At 37.3% G+C, this 21,810-nt stretch overlaps 1 protein-coding gene across 1 annotated transcript in view; it reads right to left on the bottom strand.

Annotated features, from left to right (window-relative positions):
• Positions 1-21,810, bottom strand: part of TTC29 (tetratricopeptide repeat domain 29) — a 214,486-nt gene that overhangs the window by 120,346 nt on the left and 72,330 nt on the right. The window contains 2 exon segments of the mRNA XM_050896042.1: positions 9,008-9,109; positions 13,521-13,617. Coding sequence (XP_050751999.1) covers positions 9,008-9,109; positions 13,521-13,612 — 194 coding nt within the window. The 5' untranslated portion in view covers positions 13,613-13,617.

Below are 21,810 nucleotides of genomic sequence, written 5' to 3'. Positions count from 1 at the left end.
TTAGTGACCCACATCTAAACCATTGTTAAAACTTCTGCAGGGCATTGCTGAACACAAAAAGCACTTATGCAAATACTTGGTAAATATGGAAGCTGAAGATTTGACTATCGCTTTCAGCGATGCTACGATCCAGGTTACAGTGGTATAAAACCATGTACTCACACTGTTGAAAACTATATTGTCTTGTGTGGGGGCTGCAATTCACCAAAGTCAGGTATGTAGCTAACTTGAAAATATATCTGAGTTGTCTGAGTATCTGAGTTCAGTGTGAAAATTTATATACATAAGTACTTTGGTGAGTCAAGCCCTCAGTTGGTCAAGGTACTCAGCATGTTTTCACCACATACTGCTACTGATACAAAGCTATTTAACTGAAGCAGGGCACAGCCCTCTTTAATCCTAGTTTGAAGACTGTCCGTTTAAATACTTTTCTTTTAATGAAATATTTACTGGATGGTAATATGTTAAATTGTAGACTACAGTAATCTCATTAAAGAAAGATATGAAAGTACAGTAAATGCCATTAAGTAGTAATAGATGGTTAGCTTACACATCAGAATTTTTGATTATTAAGGCTGAGAATTAAAGTATATTGGGGTGGGGTGCATGTTTTTAAATTCCAAATTATAAAGCTGAAATAGCTAATGTCCTAATACAAAAAGCATAAAATCCACCAAGCCCCCAAATGTTATAAAAAGAATTCCCTACTCTAAATAGCAAATAAAAAATATTGCATGACAATTTGTACATACCACAAGAGGGAAGAACATCTACTTGAAATTGACTTTTGTAACAATTCAGATTTTTTTAAATAAAGAAAGTTTTATGGACCTATCTATTCAGAAGTATTAAGAGAAAGATGAAAATAAAGTATATCAGAAAATATATAGGTACTTTATACTATATATATAGGTATAATAACTTTCAGCATAAGTAATGCAGTATTTTTCATCTACTGCCTCACAGTCTTGTGTTGTCAAACCACACTTTAACCTAAATCATGCAATCAAAGGTGGATGCATAACCTGTCAGTAGGATCCTGCAAAGAACACGTACATTGAACTCACTTCCTTTCGTTCAAAGCTACACTGCCACTTTAATACTACATAAAATGAAAAATTAATCAATTATAAACATCAAAGGATGACACAGAAAAAGTATTTTAAAATGAATGTAAGTACTGTTATAATTAAGAATCCTCATTAAGCCAGAAAATGGAAACATAAATTTAGCAATGAACTTTTGGAACATCCTGTCCCTAAACATAAATGCAAAGAAAGCACTAAAAATAAAAAGTGCTACCCTTATAAAAATGGTCTTCATACAAGAGCACACACACCTGTGATTATTTCAAGCATAATCAGAAAAAAAACATTATCTTCATTAATCTTCCTGCTTTTCTTTCTAAATTAATTATGTTCATTAACAAAAAGTAATTCCAACCATATTTCATGGACTATTATTTATCAAAATGAAGTATTTCTCAACTTTCCTCTTTTGTTTCAGAGCTGACCTAATGGACTGAGAGCTAGAAACATCTGAGTTTGGAACCCTTTCCATTTGACTTGCATGATACCGGAGAAGTCATTAAATTTCTCTGCCAGTTTCTTTCACAGTGTGCAAAATTATCTTCAGAAAAAGATAATCATAATTATTTGCCTTCTGTATCTTCTCAAGCTGATGCTATGAATTATCATAAAACCCTATACAAGGCTATGCATTTATTATACTATTGCTATGAACAATTCCCACAGTAATTTTGCTTTTATTTATGATATCTCATTCAAGTCCCCAACAGAACTTACTCAGTAGTCTAAGGATAAATAGACCACACAGAGATTAAGAGAAAAAGAGAGGATTTTGCACAATTCAGAAGGATTCACTGTGAGAATTATTAGGAAGTCATGATTGTACCAAGGCAAATTAGACTGACTGTCTTTATTTCAGACTCTTTTTGTATGTTAGAGATGCTTCACCTTTATGGAGTGTTTTAAAAATACAAGTCAGTTGTGTATTGCTTGTACATTATCTTCAGTACTAAATATTGTTGAACTATTGAGAAATGAAAGCACTGGAAAACTGTAAGACCAAACTTAGTAAAAACAACAAGTTACACAAAAAAAGGAAAAACTTCAGCTCACTGTGTTCTTCTTTATTAAAGTATGTCATGTATCTTATCTTTGCAAGAGTTTGATGAGTTTTTGCAAGTAAAATTCTGTTTCCTCTATACTTGCTAATAGTCATGAGAATCTGTAGTTTGCACCTTCCCATTAAAAATGTATTGTATTTTTTGAAATTATTCACCCCGCCTTTTATCCAGATCATGTCTTTGAAAGGAGGAAGTAGATAATAAATGGAATAATTCATGATTTCCCATTAAATATGAAACTTTCTTTTGCAGAGTTTAGAAAATGAAGTTCTACATAATGTACAGAAGTTGATTAGAACTTTTTTTAACCTTTTCAAGAAAAACCTTTCACATTACACAAACGCACAGAGAAGTTTCTGTAGGAAAGGCAAACCATTCACTTCCCACACAGTTCTGTTCTTTAGATCACTGCCTAATTACACTAAATAATATGTTTATCAGGCCCAAAATTTGCAGAGATCATTCATTTGACCAAAAAGAATGTGTGCCTCTAAGTGCTAAAATCTCTTTTTGAAAGTTGTTTAATAAACATTGAATCCTGGTCATGGCAAGCAAGATTGTTAGGAATTATTCAGACAGAAAAAAATACATATTTAAATAATATTGTGAAAGAAATTTAAAATTTATCATCTCGCTCAATAAGTGACTTGTGCCATCTCCCTTTCCACAATCAGCAGGGAGTTTGGGATAGAGTGCCTTAATTTAAAATTTCTTTTACTATGAAAGGATACATTTCTTTGGTTCTGATTTACCCTTTTCCATAGTCTTTAGTGTTTAAAAGTGAAGAAATATCCTCATAAAATGTAAATGAGTTGACACAACATTCCACCAGTTCTCAAGCAGAGTAATGTGAACAAAGAGGGTCATAAGGTGCTCACAGGTCATATCCAAAGATTGACAATAGCAAGAACAGCAAAATCTTGCTAGGACCTGAACATGAAAGGGAAAGAACAGTTTACTTCTTTCTCCTTTTGCTGCTATGTCCTTCTTCAGCTGCCTTGAGCTCTCCTCTCTCTCTCTGTCTTCATAGTGTTATACACAGACAAAATGGAAGCAGCTCAAATCAGTGCATCACTAGAACCAAGTACTGTGCAATCAAGGGCTGAAATACATCGGAAAAGCAGAATCTGCACCTACACATTATCTGTCTGTGTCTGAAATTGCCTTTTGCAAGCTTTCTAGTAATAGCAGCTGCCCCTCCTCCTTCCTCGCCTTAACCCCACATCAACAAGATATTTTTCCTAACCCTTATTCTTGGCAGTGCCCCTCCCCTGTCCCTTGAGAGCCTCATTCCGTAACACAGAAATGGTCAAATCCACCTTACAACACAAAATTCCCAAGCCTAAATTATGCATGTTCAAATTGGGAAGGCCCAGTAAAGATTTCAGGTTGTGAAAAAAACCCCATGGCAATATGATAAGCTGTCAATGAAAAAAGGTCCCAATCTATTTGTTGAATAAAAGATTTCATAGGTCACCTATGAAGTCACCTTATTAATTTATTTGGTAGAGGTGACAGCTACTAAAAAGTCTGGATTAATCAAAACCCCAATTAACTATTTGTGTTCAGCTTCCTTAAAGAACTGGTCCATCAATGCAAAAGACTAGAATAAGAACAAATAGAAAAGCAAACAAATCTTAAACTGAGTACCAAAACTCTCAAGACTTAAATAACTTAGAGTACAAGATCAGAAGCAGCCCAGTCTAATAGTAGGGCTTACTAGTTCATCATGGCTATGATGAAAGTAAAGAATAAAACACGCTTCAAGCTAGACCTTCTCCTCTCCATCAGCCCACAAACCCCATTCCTTTCCCTCAGTGGACTGTCTGGATCATCCTGGCCTCTAATCAGGTGAGGAAGTTTCTTCCTCTTTAGTCTTGGAGGACAGATGGGGTTGAATATTCAGAGACCAACTGCTAGAAGAAGTAAGGATGTAGGAAAGAAATCTTTTATTTCCACAAACTTATCTTGAGCACTTAATCCCTCATTAATTTTCCGACATCTTTTTTCCTTAACTCTCCCTAGCTGACACTGACACTGAAAACAGCAGAAACTTGGGGGGAGCATAGTAAATAATTTGTCCCTTTTAATTCTCTCACTGAAGAATGGTAAAATAATCTTCTATCAGATGGCACTAACAGAAGATTTAAAATGGATGCCAGGTCACTTTTGTTCTGGACTTGCTAGCTTCTTGTAGAAATGCTGCCTCAGGAGTTAGTGAATGCAACTCTCTAAGACTTCTACCTAATACTTTTTACAGCTTTCAAAATTCAGTAGTTCCCCAGTGTGGGATTCAGCGGTAAATGTACATGTCTACATCTGAGCTGGTCACCCTAAACTCTCTATATAAGCAATGGAGAGAAATAGGTGCTTCAAAAGTGTAATTCACCTTATTCTAAAGCAGTTGTCTGAGTCCTAAAAGGTGGGGCTCAACTAATCAAATTACTTATTCTTAATTATTTCCATTGATTATATGGGGTGATTAACCTAGTCCTCTGGATCAGTTAAACTTAGGTGAAAACCCCTTTGCTCTTTTTGCAGAGAAGGACAAAGGTTTATGGAAGCAAAGGATTGCTACTATATTCACCAGTCGTCACTCCTAGAGCAAAAATATTATGTTCTAGTTTTCAGTATACAATCTGCAAAGCAGTTTAATGATGGATCTTCCCAGTATTAGCTGAGATGGCTGGCAATTGCTCTGGGGGTCATGGCCCACCTGAGAATGAAAGCCTTTGCCTTTTTGAGTTCCAGACATTCTTGAAGTGGACCAGCCTTCTGGTGAATTCTAAGCAGAACAACCCACTATATCTCAAAAACATCTGCTCGAATGCGTATAAGATAATCTTGTCTCCTGCCTGAAAAAGTCATATCAGAGCATGTCTTTTATCAAGGCAAGCTTTCCATAACACACTGATCCACCACTCACAAGACAGAAAACACAAATACAAATTTTCTGCATATCTAGGTCAGCCCGTACTGTCTCTGTATAATAATATAGATGGCATCTGACCCATGAGTCTTGAGTGAGGACACTAGAACTCCATCATCCGATTCACAGAAATACATCAAGTAAAATCGCTAATGTAGTATTTTTTTGTTACTACTAAACAAAGCTGTTCCTCTCATCAAAAAGATTTCAAAGTCTTTCTAGTCTTTAACTCTTTTTTGATGATATGGTCATCTTTGGACAATTTTCATTTGTATGAAGAGGAGAGAACTGTTACTTGATCTTTCTGGCCCTGACAAAAATATCAGGAAACAGGAATGACAATATCAAATTCTGGTCCATTCTAGGCTCCAAACTAATTTGAAGATTCAACCCTGGAATCAATCTCTTGATGGAAAATGCCTTACTTCACAGTTCATCATGAACTTTTTGACTCTTAGATCAGTCGTAAGGACAATTTTTAATTTTTACTGCAACCTGCTTTTCAGCCATTAATGATTTGGTGAGTCAAGACCAAGAATAGAAAGTACCAGGAAAGGCACACTGAAGGCTGGTGGAGTCAGCCAACCTCTTCATAAGCTTACAAAAGCCTAATTCTGTGGCAAGAAAGCAGTTACCTTCTGCATTAATGGGAACCTTTACTTTTTTTCCATTTCCAGCTTCTTACACCACATTCACTTCTGATTTCAAGTTAAAGTCTTAGAGAAGGAAACAAAACAAAATCAATGAAAAAACCAAAGCAATATCCTGTTTTAAGATAATTAAAGTACTATCTTTCTTAAGCACTGTTTTTAATTCCTTTTGTATCATATCACCTGGGACAAAAAATTATTGCAAAGAAAAAAAAAATGAAAAACATCTCCACATTTTTCCACAGAAAAATGAGATTATAACATAAGCACACTTAATGGAATTCTTCTTATTTGCTGAAGCTTGGAACAGAGCACAATACTGTATAATAGAAGGATAACTTGAACCTTTTTTTCCTTCAACTATGAAGAAACTAGCTTATCTCAATTTTAAAGAATATTGTGAAGGATACAATTTAGTGAACAGTTTTAAAGAATGTTGCTTGTTTCCATAAATGTGATACTACCCATACTTTCCTTTATTTAGGAGGTAATAAATTTGTTATCTGCCTAACATGCACCAAAAAAAAAAAGGGTGTTTAATATTAAGCAGGAATGTGGCTACAAGAATTTGTCTTGACAAAATAATGACTGACTTATTAAGTTAACCTCCATACTAAACAAAAGTACAGCTATTTAGGTGGCAAAAGAAAGATATCCTGTCCTTTTATAAAGAAGTACAATAATCTGCTTCTGGAATGGAAACAATATTTTAAAAACTACACAGCATATTATAAGCCTTTTCTCATACTTTTTTTAATAAAAACATCTGTTGTCTGCTGAGACGTACAAAGCATAACATTGATTTCAGTAAGATCATTTACAGATATGGCATTCCCTTACTTTATAAATTGGTTTAAAATTACAGTTATTCCATTTAGTTTTTCATAAGTAGATTAGCCTAGTACTAATATAACTGTGTAGCTGCTAGTTTGTTACCATTTTTTTGCTCTCAAATGATCAGGTTTATGGAACAGCATTAGTAAATTACATACTATAGAAATTTTGTAACTGCTGAGCTATTATCAAAAGCTAAAATTCTGAGAATAATTAAATACACAGAACATGAATGTCATCTTTTAAAAGATGTACTTAAAAAATCTCCATACAAATAAACCAGAATACATATGATATTTCAGTTTAATCTTCTAAGAGGCTTTGATTACTTTGAAAAACAGCATATTACAAAACTGTAAGGAAACACCCCACTTCGTGTAGGTATTGCAGAACAGATGATAAAATTCTCACTTCATTGTGGATTTCCCTGCTGGTTTCCTTTTCCGCAACCTCCAGACTCAGGGTTTGGATATAAAAAGAAAAATCGTATAGGAGGGTTTTTTGGATTGGTTTGTTTGTTTGTTTTGTTTGTTTGTGGGTTTTTTTTTAATAGCAGTAAAAGGCTGACCTGATCAAATCAGGGCTGTAAAATGCACTTTGAAGCCCCAAGGCCTTCCTAAAATAGCAGTGACTTCCTGTGTAATCACAGAGAGAACACTTCTGTCCTTAGCATGGTGTGTGTACTGTGGAAATCCACTGGGGCTAAAAACTGAAACAGCTCACTGGGAAGGCAAGTCAATCTGCAACAATTGTTGTAGCGTAATGACTACAGCAGCACTGCATAGCTGGTATGGAACTAGGGTGACAATAAGTGAATGTACTTATTTCAAGGAGCAGAAATAAGACCTGCTTCTTGAGGTCTGATACTTCTTCCCCTCTCACAGAGCAACTATGCTACCCTTAATTCGGGGGACAGGACCTCTGTCAACACAGCATTTGCTCAGGAAGGATCCGTTCCTTATGTTGGTCCAGCTCATGCAGAATGTGACCGAGTCACAGGCCAATCTTAGTTTCCTTCTCTTTAAGCAGGGAATATTTAAACCAGCTATGACACCTGGCACGATTAGTACAACAGTATGATCAAAGGTAACTGTCCCACATCAACCACCTGTACTCACAGAGCACTAACATGGCACTTCCCACTGCCTCACCTAACTCACTTCCCTGTCACTGTCAGGCTGCTCTCTCCCACAGACTGTGACCATGATAACAGAGTCTGTTCTACAGAAACAAAGGAACAAATTGAACTTTACAAAACCCTAGGATGACATACTGGGAAGGTCCTGCCCAGTCCCATCATTGAACTAATCGTCATCTTTGAATCTAGTCTTAATTCAAATAAGAGAAGTGAGGTATGAGTTTGCTTTAAACAGATTGCTCTCCTACGTCATCAGACCAGGTACATTACAATCTTTGTACCGACAGTCAGAACACTTATTAGCTTTATCATGTTACCATTGTAAAAATAAAGGCGGATCAGACATGTATCACAGGAAAGGAAAGTGTGTCTGCTGGCTGAGTATTATATGGTATGGTTTTAGGACACTGCTAAAGTTATTACCCCTCAGCTCAAATTTGGTAATTTTCTAGATTTTCATTTGAAAGTTTTTAGGGAAGGTTTACAGGTACATTCTCAGGCTAGGAAGGAGAAAAGAAGCATGTTTTGCAAGAAACTAGCTGGTCGAATTCGTGTCTGATCGATAGAATGTTTTTATGCTGCAAGGGTGATCTTGCAATATTAATTGTTAAGGTGCCTAGAGCCCTTGTATATGCATCTTTTTATTATTTAAATATCGAAATAAATAAATAATCTCACTTAAGCAACCAGCAATTCAGATTTGTTAGAATTCTTTCATTAATTTTGATGGTGCTGAACCCCAGATCTGTTAAAAGACGCCAGAAGAATAAGTCAGTCATAGTCTCTTGTAACTTCTAAATGTAAATACCTCAGCTGTAATAAATCAAAAGTTATCTAGATTTCTTTCATTCATTGGGTTTTTAAATAACTAATGGTGTATTAAGTGCTTCACTGCAGAAGTCAGCACTCGGGCTTGGCTAAATAATAATTCAAAATTACAAGAATGTGTATGTTCGTATACTAAGCTTCCACCCCAGAGGAGATATTTCACAAAGGCTCAGAAAAAAAAGACCAAAAAAAAAAAAAAAAAGAAGCAGGATTTCAAATGTAATTACTGACACAATCTTAACAATAATGTTACAAATGTGATATAATACTTCGGTAAATATACAAATTAGTAAAACCAAGCAGTTAAATGCTTTGATATGTTTAAGATCAGGAGAAATGAACCATCATTATTTAATATCAACTTCAATTTTTAAATGCCAAGTTCCATTAGAAAGGGTAGGGCCTAGGGAACTTTAAATGTAAATGATTATGATGCCTAGAAATAAAGGAAACAATAAACTTATGGATGTTAAAATGACTCAAAAAAGCCAACTTATGCAGCAGCTTCTTGTTTTGACAACCCTTTGATATTCTTCGCCAAATAATCATCTATGCCATCTTTGTCTTTGATCAAATGAATCCTAAATCTAAATGAAAAAAATTAAAAGAAACACTGTGAGGTGCTAACATAGACTTCTGCAGCATGTATAATATATTAGCATTGCCAAGTAGAGCTAAATACTGAAATATTGACAAAGTAATGTATCAGACATTCTATAAACACATACAAATATCTTCTTAATTTTTTGGTCTGTAGCTATTTCAAATCTTTATTTCTAAAAGAAAACAGACTTGGTATTAGCTTTCAAGGACCTGGTTATCTGATATTTCTGTCTAAACTAGAAGAAATTGTGTATTAGCTAAATCAACAATAATTGATTAAGCTATCCATATTTAAACTGTTTTCTAAACCAGAACCATTACATTTTTGCACTATCAGTATGGACCAAAGTGGTCCAATCTATTCTATATTTAACCTTTTCAAAGTTAAAAAAGAAGAAAATCAACAAAAACAAATCCCAAACCCAACTCAAAATGTTTTCCTTAGTGCAATGTAGACTTTTAATACTGCTCTCAGCTTTCCACAGTTTGAGCAGCATATTGCAAAAGGTGGTCCACTAAGGGGGTAATCCAAAGGGCATTAAAATAAACAGCAAATTTCAGGATGTATGGATCTAATTTTAAAATTTGAACTGTATATCATTTCACCTTTCACTTGAGCCATCATCTCTTTGCATCTCCACTCTGATACACAAGTGATGCCTTGAATTTGAAAGGATAATATGCACTTATTGACCATAAAGTGTATTTAAATAGATTCTGATGTCCCGACAGTAGAGGATATTATCTTTATAAAAGTAATGTGAATTTATTTTTATTCTTCTTTAAAAGAGCATAAAGATTGTCTGGTTAATCACTCAAAGATAAAAGAAATTCAACATTAGTGTTCCACATAAATCTATTACTTTCCTCTTTCTCTGTCTGTATTACACTGCTGTCTTTCATTACAGGGATGAGAGTAAATTCTTTTCATAATGTTAGCTAATATAAGCGTCATGCTCCTTATTACTCTGAGAATACCAAAGACACTTCATGAAGTTCATTTAAATGAAAACAAAATAGCTAAGCAATGTAGAGATATTGACATGTCTGTATTTAAAACAATGTAATAGTGAAAACTTCCGGCACAAATACGGTATTTAAATTTGTTTCAGAATTTACTACTACTGAGCTGCACCAACAGAGGCTTATGCTTTCAAGTGCACATAACACAATCCATACGAGTTGCTGCTGACCATAAAAAGGTACACCTTATGGATATTGCCATAAAAATTCAGTTATAATCAATAACAAAATTTAATCAATATCAGAATTTTCACACCAATTTAGGAAGATACATGATGTCATTAGGATAATGAAGATAAGGTAATTGTTGTATATTTTAAACGGATGTAAAACATATTTCAAGATACAATAGGTTTATATGAGGTAATAGAAAAACTGAAAGATAGTATCTCTGGGTAATTAAATATGAAGTATTCAGTAGACAACACGAAACCCCCTGGCTGACCTTTGTACTTTAAGACTGCAAAAATGAGCTTTCTGTACATCAGTAGCACATAGAGTACAGACCAGATATGGGCGGGGGGGAGTCCAAATCTGCAAACTGAAAACAGTCAACTACAACAAACAAATTCCTAGGCATCACTATCAGCTTGCTGCAATGTAATCCACACTGCGGTTAAAAATCTTCTCAAACTGGAACAAAGGAAAGCCTGATGCCTTCTCATTATCTTCTCAAAGGTATTTTAATAAAAAGCGATCAGGGGAAAAGCCCCTAGACTCATATACAATTTAAAATGTCACCTGCCTTATAGTCAAGGTATAAATTTCTGAGTTCTGATTGGCAACACCCTCTAACTTAAAGACAACTACAGCCAAGGGGAAAACAACAAAAGCAACTTGCAAACCAATTACTGTTTGCATAAGTTCTGCAATACCCTGTATTGGACTGATGCAACTACACACAGAGTCATCCATCATAAAGAATTTAAGTTACTAAAAATAATAAATACTTATCTCATCCTGGCTGTTATTATCAATGATGTTAACGAAGCAATAACACGGAAGAGACAGGCAGATGATACATAGGAAAAAATACACAGTAGAAAATTCCATCAACTCAAATAATCATTATTTAAAATGGCTTGTTATATGCAATAAGAATTAAAAACAATAAAAGTAATTAATGTGAAGAACTGAGACTGTGACTTGGAATGGACTTTGTTTCTTGACAGAAATGAGCTGAGGATGGCACTGGCTAAGAGGCATTGTTTCTTTTCTTCCAGAAGTTGTCACTTGCTTTTCCCAAACTGTTTTAGCCTTATTTCTCCAGTGTTTCCATGATGACTCACTATATTTCATAAATAGTTTATAAAAAAGTCTACTTCACCTGTAAATTGGCTCCTATTTAATTTTAAATCACTCACTTATTAAAGACAAATATATTTTAATCCAATGGACAGCTATCCCAGAGTTAACATTTTACACCATGTGTTCCTATAATTATTGCTGTTACCAATCTACACGGCAAAAAAATAGCTACTGATTTTTTTCTAGAAATAAACTTCATGATAAATACACCTGGCTTTTTAATTAAAGAACAGAACGAAGTCACATTGTCCTGGTTTTGGCTAGGATAGAGTTAATTTTCTTCCTAGTAGCTGGTATAATGCAGTGTTTTGGATTTAGTAGGAAAATAATGTTGATAACACACTGATGTTTTAGTTGTTGCTAAATAGTATTTATACTAAGTCAAGGATTTTTCAGCTTTTCATGGCCAGCCAGCAAGAAGGCTGGAGGGGCACAAGAAGTTGGGAGGGGACACAGCCAGGACAGCTGACCCAAACTGGCCAAAGAGCTATTCCATACCATATGACATCATGCCCAGTATATAAACTGGGGGAGTTGGCTGGGAGAGGCAGATCGGGAACTAACCGGGCATCCGTCAGCGAGTGGTGAGCAATTGCATTGTGCATCACTTGCTTTGCATAGTCTAATTCTTTTAGTATTACTATTGTCATATTATTATTATCATCATCATTGTTTTTCATTCCTTTCTGTCCTATTAAACTGTCTTTATCTCAACTCACGAGGTTTTTTTCCCTGATTCTCTCCCCCATCCCACTGGGTGGGGGGGAAGTGAGCGAGCAGCTGCGTGGTGCTTAGTTGCCAGCTGGGGTTAAACCACGACACACATAAAGGACCAAACTAATTCTCATGTAACTTTCTATCCCCACTGCCTATTCTGTTAACCCAGACTCCAGTTTTCTCAAAATTTTCTATCAAAGAAAATGGCAGAGCTTCTCTTGCTCTAGTCACTAGGCATCAACAGCATGGTCTAGACCATTACAGAATCACAAGTTTCTTTTCTGCAAATAGGCACAACTTCTATAGGGGTGCTGCAGAATGATCTTCTTGAACATGAAACTCCTCAAGTAAAGGGAGGAAACAAGCCTCCTATCTCTGGGGTGAGTTGTCCAGCAATGTAGTTACTGGAAAAAGTGATGGCTGCAGAACATGGCTCCAGCCATAAAAGAATTTAAAAAAAAAAAAAAAATTGTAAGACATCACTGTATGTCCTTATTCTACGAATGTGTGAGAGGACACCTACCTGTATGAGCCTCTCAGAACGACTGGGCCCAAAGATACCATGTTTCTAGATCCTTACTGCTTTTAGACACTGACATGCAGCTGCTGAACTCTGAGATGCCCCAGACCTTTCAGCGAAAGGCTAAGGGGAATGCTAGGATGGGGGGGGGGGGGGAGGAGGGAGAAAAAAAAAAAGACGAGGAAGAAGAAAATAACCACAATTCTTTCCAAAATGAAGGCAATTCCAGGAAAAAGAGCAGAGCGGGGCAGAGTAGTAACTGAGAGACCAGTACTCACCGAGAGAGAGAAAAATGTATGGATACAAGTAACTAAGAGGAGAAATGAGTGCAACAGAATGGAAAGCCATGTAGGCACGTGCAAGAAGAAGATGGCCTGAAAGTATTATGGCACTGTTGTTAAATGTGTCAGTTATTAAGTACAGGATAATGTTTTTCAAGCCAGTTTTATTCATTATATTTTGAGAGATGTGAAACTGTTTTGTGCCTGAATGAAAAAATTTTAAAAATCTTGTTTTTTTCATCCAAATAAGTACATTTTCAATGACCTACATTCGTATCAATGCTAAATGGAAATAACTTCCTATGCCTCTTGAAGGGGTTTTGAAAAATTAGGATGAAATATCTACCTTAAACAGAACACATTTCCTATTTTCCTTTTTTTCCCTTTTAATTATGAAACTTTCCTAAGAGAGAATTTCCATGCCTCTGATTTTTGCAGTTTTAAATATTGCAAAAAAGCAAACACAGTTTGTCACCTCAGCATAGCTGATTGAAGCTATTCACAGTAAAAATGATACTCTGAAAGAAAAGAGGTACATACCTTGCAAAGTCTAATGAGGGGCCAACAGTCTGCTCTATGAACCTGGGATGCTCCCCTGGGCTTTGCAGGATCGCTTGAGGCAACACATTCATTTTAACTAAAACAAACAAACAAAATCAACATTACTTGAAACAATGTCTTCATGGTGATGCAGTTTCTTATCCTTCTTGTGCTGCTTCCTAGTCAACTCTCTTTCCAGTGCATTATGTGTAAAACCGGACTCCAGTTCCACACAAATCTTTTCAGACCTCAGCATTACTTCAGTAGGACATAATGCATAGGAATGGTCATGATCTTACTTTCAATAGTTTTGTCTCTTTCATTGGAGTGCTTTTCATTTGCACAGGGACAACTGATTCAGGAACCTTACTTGCGTGTGATTCCCTGTGCTTCCTGAAGCTATCTAAGTCCAAGTATTAATAATATTTTAAGTTAATACATAAGGTGGAGAAATGATTGAACATGCAGCGTGCAATGCAACAACAGGCACTGTATTAACATTCAAAATAATACATTATTGTAATAGTAACAATGCTTTGAATAAAAAAATGTAAGTAATGCTGTACTTACAACACAGGGTTTTACTTAAAACAAAAGCCAAAAGCCCCACTGTTATGTAGAATCGTCTAGCTCGTCATTTTGAAGTACATAAATGCTAATAGGACTTTTTTCTCATACAAAGCTATTGTGTTTTTTCCCCAAGTATTCAGTCTACACTTTCTACCGTTAAAGTTTCAGCTGCCAGTTCCTTCATTTTGCATGCCTGTGATCTGAGGACGTTAGCAGCAGGAGCACCCTTACTTTTAAATTTGGTTTAATGTAGGTATTGTATGCCCTGCTGGTAGGCCTCAAGGCACAAACTTTTAATAGGGATGGGAAAACAGGATATAATAGGAGGAGGGGAACAATTTAACTATTTGCCACATTTAGTGAAAGGAAATTTATTTTATGGGAAATAAATGTTAGATATGAATCAACTTGATACTGAATGATCAGCATCAGACTAGCAGATGTTTTATATAATAGCCTTTCTGGGATCAAAAGCCATTTCATTGATGCAATATTTTGCTACAGTTATAGTGAAGTAATTTTTTAAATTGTGTTACTTAGAACGGAATAACAAAGACAATTACAGGTCAAAAAGAGACTGGATATGATATTTCCCCTAAGTCATTCTTTTAGGGCTTAATACTAAGGATAACATTTGTTACAGAAAGAAAAAAAAATTATTTATAAATAAACTAATCTACAATTGGAGGCAGCAACATTTTACACAAGTGTGTCATGGAAAAAAATCAATAGAATAAAAACATAGGGGTAATTCAACACAATAAAAGATTATACTTCTTATAGAGAATGACAGGTTCGTATCCAGAAGCAATATGGAAAGGAAAATCTCTTTTTAGGAAGATGTTATCCAGTGAAAAATAGTAACTTTGGAACAACAATATTGAAGCCCAGAGAAGATGCAAAGCTTTCTACAAGCCTCTTAGTTTTGAGGTGTTAGGTGAGAAAAAGCAAACAGATCATGTCTTAATGGCAACTGTTGAATTTGGCAAGGCAGGAGAGCCGAACACCTGCAGCTATGGGGCAGAAAAGACAGGGTAAGCAGCTGAAGGGAGACCTTGAAAGCCCTGGTAGAGTCACTGCAACCATGAAAATCTATCAACGGGTAGGTGTACTTTGTGGCGTGCCTCAAACCTATCGACAGGTAGGTGTACTGTGTGGCATGCTCATGGTCTCAGGTTCCAGGTTACACCCACATGGGACCTGGCTGGAGCATACAATAGCTCCTCACTGGCCCACACGCTCCAGGTTCCCACCCCACAGAACTCAAGTATATGATAAGACAGGCTGGCACGCACACAGGTCTCACACTAACATGAGGCACATACGCAGACATTTTTCTGAGTCCATTACTGCCTCACAAGGATTAAAACTTGCCCTGACTCCTATTTCAAACTCAAAGCTTGGGAATGTGTCCTGGTTTCGGCTGGGACAGAGTTAACTCTCTTCTTAGTAGCTGGTACAGTGCTGGGTTTTGGATTTAGTGTGAAGAATAATGTTGATAACACACTGATGTTTTAGTTGTTGCTAAGTAGCGCTTATGTTAAGCCAAGGACTTTTCAGTTTCCCATGCTCTGCCAGCAAGCAGGTGTGCAAGAAGCTGGGAGGGAGCAGAGCCAGGGCAGCTGACCTGAACTAGCCAAAGGCATATTCCATACCATGGAACGTCATGCCCAGTATATATAAACAGGGGGGAGTTGGCCAGGAGGGGTGGATCACTGCTCGGGCATCGGTCAGCGGGTGGTGAGCAATTGCATTGTGCATCACTTGTCTTTTCTTGGGTGTTATTTCTTTTTTTTGTTATATTCCTTTTCACTACAATTATTATTATTATATTATTATTATTACTCTTAGTTAGTAGCGTGTTTTATTTTACTTTAATTATTAAACTGTTCTTATCTCAACCCACATGTTTTACTTTTTTTTGCTCCTCCCCACCCCACTGGGAGTGGGGAGGGGGAAGCGGCTGCGTGGTGCTTAGTTGCTGGCTGGGGTCAAACCACGACAGAACGAAAAAAAAAATCTGCTTCATAATAATGACAATTTAATTTTTATTTTAGAGGTGGGAGGTTGCTTTCACAGTGAAATGGATGGTGTTTTTCTCTCATTTCCAAGGTAACTGTAATCTTTACAGGTAAATTACAACCACAGAGACATATGACAGAAGGTATCAGCAACACATCCTTCTGAAATGCGTGGTATTATGTTCACATAAATTTCGTCGCTGATCATTTAAAGACTGCTAACCCCTTCACATCTTACTCCTTTATTATAAGGCTCAAGCTACATCTCATTTACTTAATCAAACACCCACAGAATTCAGCAAAAGACAAGGCAGTGCAGTTTCTAAAGAAGTGCTATATTTAATCACATGATCAAGAGAATCTCCCCACAGGCTGGAATTGCTCCAACGTGCATTGAAGCTAAAGGTAACTGCTTGTCACGGCCTTTCCCGGCACGTTTTAGGAAACCTGTTCACTGCCTAGGAAGTAGGCATGGCTACATCCAGCTGCCTTTGCGGATGTGTTTGCTGCTACCTGGCACGTCATAAAATAAAAGGATGTCAGAGTGTGACAGGACAGACTTACAGCCACGCCGCTTTATTACACTGAAAGTGCTGATATGATTGATTAAAAAACCCTATAAATTTTTAAAAACTATAGCCAGCATGATAGATGTAATTTGTTCCAAGTAACCTGGATGAGGTCACAGCCCCAACCAGCGCTTGGTTTTGCAGCACTCGACCCATATTCTGAACCTCCTCCGGCCTTGTGGCTATCCAGCCCTGGCTGCGGGAGGACAGCCAGCCGCCCTTCGCTGCTTCCTGGCCTTCACCGACCACCAGCCAGCTACGCTTTTTTTTCCCCTTCACCTGCTAACCACCCCCATACGCTACATACCCTCAACCCTTGGCTCTGGTACTGTCTCAGCCTCTTAAAAAAAAAAAAAAAAAAATATATATATATAAAAAAAAGATATTAGTTGAACTTCCCAGGTGAACGGACCTCTACTCATGGCGCTGCTGCAGGACGAGGTCTTCGCCGGCGTGCCCACCGCACCCGGCGCTCAACGGCTCCGTTACTCCCCCGCCGCCGCCCAAGGCGAGCCGGCGGGTGCCCCCCGCGCAGGGTGAGGAGCAGAAGGGGCCCGGTTCCCCGCGCCGGCTCGGCCCTGGTGCCGCCGCCTGCAGCCCAGCCGCTCCGCGGGACGCCCGCGGCCTCGCCATGGCGACGGGGGCGGGCAGCGCTGAGGGCCGGCCTCCCGCCCCGCTGCATTCCCCGAACCCGGCGTCGTCAGGCCCCGCCGCCCCCTTGAGGCCGCCCCGGGTGAGGCACCTCTGCTCTTGGCCTCTGTGAGGCGGCCGGTCGCCGGGGCGTGAGGAGGAAGCCCAGCGATTCCCTTCTGGCGGAGGCCTGCAGGCCGGGTGAGCCCCAAGGCCCGATTTAGACCATGAAAAATGCGGAAGCTGTGAGAAATGAGCGCAGCTCGAGGCGTTCAGCATTAACGGGTCCTCCAGCTAACGGAAAGTGTTTGTGTGCTTTCTTGGAGCTCAGATGAGCTCCAAATGAGCTTGTCTCAAATGGGAGCATCTCTCAAAGCTAGGTAAGTTTCTGAAGTTGGCAAGCAAAGAATCAGTGACAGTATCATATCGGTACTTAAAGGAAGGTTTGTGGGCAGTCTCTTAGATTATAGATGAACACTTGCAGTGAGCAGGCTTTTTTCTTTCAGGACCTCTGATCTTTTCCGACATCCTTCAGGACTTTTGAGCAATGGAAAAGAGCAAGTAGAAAAGACTAGACTTAATCTCCAAGTAAGTGACATAACATGAAGGCTTTTGGTTTGTGGAAAATTTTGTCACTTTCTGGTGATGAGAGCCTGCTGCTTAATTTACTGTAACAAAGGAACTGTTCTTCTAAGGGACTGATCGGCTAGGGAGTTTGGGAGCTGATAAGAAATGGAAATAGTGAGAAGGAAACAATGAGCTTTTGGTTAAGTGCAAACGAAAATGATAAGAGAAACCATAATCGGGATGCTAAAGAATACAAAGAGCAGAGATTTTTCAGTAGCCTCTTTTTTACTGTTGGAAACTTGACACCAGCAGAAGAGGTCATTTTTTAGCACAGATTTGACCTAGTTTTTATTGCTAAAACTGGTTGGAAAACTGGAATGTCAAAATCAATTGTTATAATCTATTTTGGAAGGATCAAGTGGACAGAAAGCACTTCAAAAATGGCATTACCTGTTTCTGAGTTGATGGCAGTCGGAAGCAAATGATCTTGAATGTTTATGGGTCAATGTTCTAACGGATAAGTCAGAAGTTGACAGGGTACTTAGCTGATATGAAATCACACTAGAGAACAGCATGACCTATACCTTACCCACTTACAACATACAGGGAAAACACTGCTGTACTGCAGTGAATTTAAATCTGGGTGACATATGCTGGAGGTCTCATGCTGCCAGTGTTAAAATGTACTTGGAATTTCAAAATATTTTAAATGTCAATTTCCTAACTCAAAAAGTGTTGCATCCAACACAGGGGAATTCTATATTAGACCTCATCTTGTCAGATGAAAAGGAATTGATCACAAAACTAAAAATTAGCCATAGCTTATGTATAAGTGATAATGATTTGATTACATTTGTTATGTGCAAACAGAATGAAGTCCAAACCAATAATATATATATACTTAATGCTTCAAAAGGGCTAATTTTATAAAGGTGAATACTATTATAAGTTAAATCTGTTGGGAGAAAGAATTTTGTCTGAAACATGAGAATGATAATTGGAAACTGTTTAAGGTTGTTAGCCCAGATACCCACAAAGCCATAATCCCACAACTAAAGAATAAATTTGCTGAAAAGCCAGGGTGATTTACAAGGAAAACATCTATGAAACAGAAAAAGGAATGTGGTATCATGCATGTACACTGGAAGCTAGGAATTGTAGAAATTACTGTGGGAAGTAAAAGGTTATAAGGGAAATATACGTATGGTCAACAGAGTTAAAATGAGGAAAATGAAAGCTTTTTTCAAGTACAGAATATAGAAAATTATCTGAATAGTGAGAAGACCCTATTAAGGGATGAAGATGTAAGCTTTAACCATAATTAGTGACGAACTTGGAATGTTAAAACATATACATATTTCTTCTGTGCATTTGGGAAGATGGCAGCTGATGTAGGTATGTTGTATGGTATTGAAGAGTTGTTTTCTATTCAAATGATAATGTAGGAGGATGGTTCAACTTCAGTTTCTAAAAGAAAACTGGCATTAGAGTTCTGAATGAACATGTCAAGAAGTTGTATGCACTATCAATGTTCATATTCAGAAGTTCTTGGAACACCGAGACATTTACATAAAAAGGGTAAAGCTAGTATTGTTCTAATAGTTTAAAAGAATGAAGAGGATAATAGTAGTTTATCAATGTGACATTGGTCACAGGCGAAATACGGAATAGCCAATATAAAACTCAGTTAACAAAGAATTTAAAAGAAGACAGATAATTCCAATTAACATGGGCTTCTGCTAAAAAAAATATATAACCTGGCAGAAAAATAGAGCCTGGGAAACAGACTTTATTTTCTTAATGAGGCTGCAGGTTTCACATATTGATGTAATTTAATTACACTTCAGTAAAGCATTTGACTTATTATCATATGCAATAACACAATTATTTGTATCCTATACATAAACTTACAAAGAAAACTTGTAAAAACTGAAAAGATAAAACAGCAGATTTAAAATTACTGGTAATATTCCGGAATGGTATCTGAAATACTTCACAAGCAGCCATTTTACACCATGGCTACATCTTCCATGTTAAGCGTATATAATTCATTTGACTTGGAAGCACAGTAAGAATTTTTTTATGGAGGTGTGTTCAAAGGATCCTGCATGCCAAACAGTATGTGACTTAGAGAGGACACTCTTTAGCAAAGAATCAAAGGCAGTCTACATCTGTATAGTAATATGAAGAGGCAGTAGCCTTTCTGTGGTTAAGGATGAAACCAACTCCTATTACAATGCTGTGTTGTAGCACCAATATAATTGGTCTAGAAATGTTTGGTCTGCAAGTCCTGAAGGGAAAGGGTGTCTGTCCATGGGAAAAAAAAAAAAAATTTCAATTGCTAACACTTTTTGTTCCTATCATTGGGGTAGGTCTTCTTCCAATTCTGTAAGCAATGATAATGTCCAAGGAAGGATAATATTTTATAGCAGATCAACTTTGCAAAAACTGTTTGTGTGAAAAATTAATTTGTTTGAGCAAAACTTGGTGTTCAGATGTTGGCATATTCAAAAATGTAATCTAAAGAGGCAAAAAGTGCAATATATTTGTCATTTTGAGTAGCTGGTACCCTTAGGAAATGTGTTTGTGCAGCTTTAGTGATTGCGTGAAAAAGGAATTGCTAATATACTGTCTGTGCTTAAATGCACAAATGCCAAAAACTTACCAGAACCTATCTGGATACTCTTGAATACTGAATACTTGAATACTGCTCATAAAACTAGTTAAGAACCTGCGCACTATTACTTTAAATATATTAAAAAACAAAAGAAAAAAAAAGTTTTTTGACTCCGGCCTAGCTGTCTGTCTTTGGTCCCTGGTAGTTTTGATTTTCCTATTACATGTTAACCTGTCCACCGCAGAAAAAAACAAAATTGAAGTGTCCCCACTCCTCCACTTTAGATACAGGAAAGAGAGAGAGACTTGGTGAAAACTAGAGTGATCATGGAGAAAAATACGAAAAAAAAGAAGAGAAAGGTCAAAGTGTCAAAAATACAAAACCAGGGAACTGGAGGGAGGCAACACTGAGCATGCTACCAGGCAGCAATCAGTGTATGAAGATGTACAAAGTACACAAAAAGTACAAAAGCTAATGCTGGCTGCTGTGGGCTGCAGGTGTGGAGACATGACAGGCTGGTGGAACAGAAATAATCTCTGAAGTTGCCAGGATTTCTTTAGTCAAAATTCCTCCTTCACTAGGCCCAGGGCCAGAGTCAAAAGGAGGTGAATGAGAAGATTCTGCAACTCTCTGAGACCTTGGATGGCATACTAAGCTAGGTACTGATTTGGCACGAACTTTAACCAAAATTTGACTGTGGTACTACTGTTGTTTTTCATACCAAGTGAAATACACAAAACCTAAGCAAATCAGAGAATTTCTGGAGACAGATCCTGTAAGGTTTTGCAGTCAATGCTTCTAACCTCAATTTTCAATGTTTTTTTGTGAACTTTCTTTAAAGCCAAATAACAGGAAACCTGTCATCTCAAAACGGATTATCTTTCTGTAAAATGATTCATTTTTCCTATGCATCTTTTCCTTATACATGCGAGAGATAAACAGCATTTCTACCTTTCTGATGTTCCTATGTTAGTGAAGTGTGTAACTTGCTGTTCTAAGTAGTTATCATAGGCCAAGTACCACCAGAAATGGTTTTCTCTTACACGCACATGAGATACTTCCCCAGGCACATTATAATGTTTTTCTTTCACAGCAGCCTCTTCAAAACCATATTTAGGTACCTTACTCGTAATCACTCTGTACGTGATACCCCTCTAGTTTCTTGAGAGATGAGCATGAGGCTTTTGTGGACCAATCTGCTAGTATGGAGCTCAGTTCTGCCATGTGTTGATCAGCTGCTTTGTTGACTGGTGATGCTGCAAAACTTGCTGGTCAGGTACCAGCATGAAGCTAGCACTTGAAGAAGCAAGCAGGGT

This window comes from Gymnogyps californianus, chromosome 4 (assembly GCF_018139145.2).
Source record: "Gymnogyps californianus isolate 813 chromosome 4, ASM1813914v2, whole genome shotgun sequence".
NCBI classification, from domain to species: Eukaryota; Metazoa; Chordata; class Aves; order Accipitriformes; family Cathartidae; genus Gymnogyps; species Gymnogyps californianus.
Note: the sequence above shows the minus strand (reverse complement) of the source record. Positions and strands in the feature narration are given on the sequence as shown.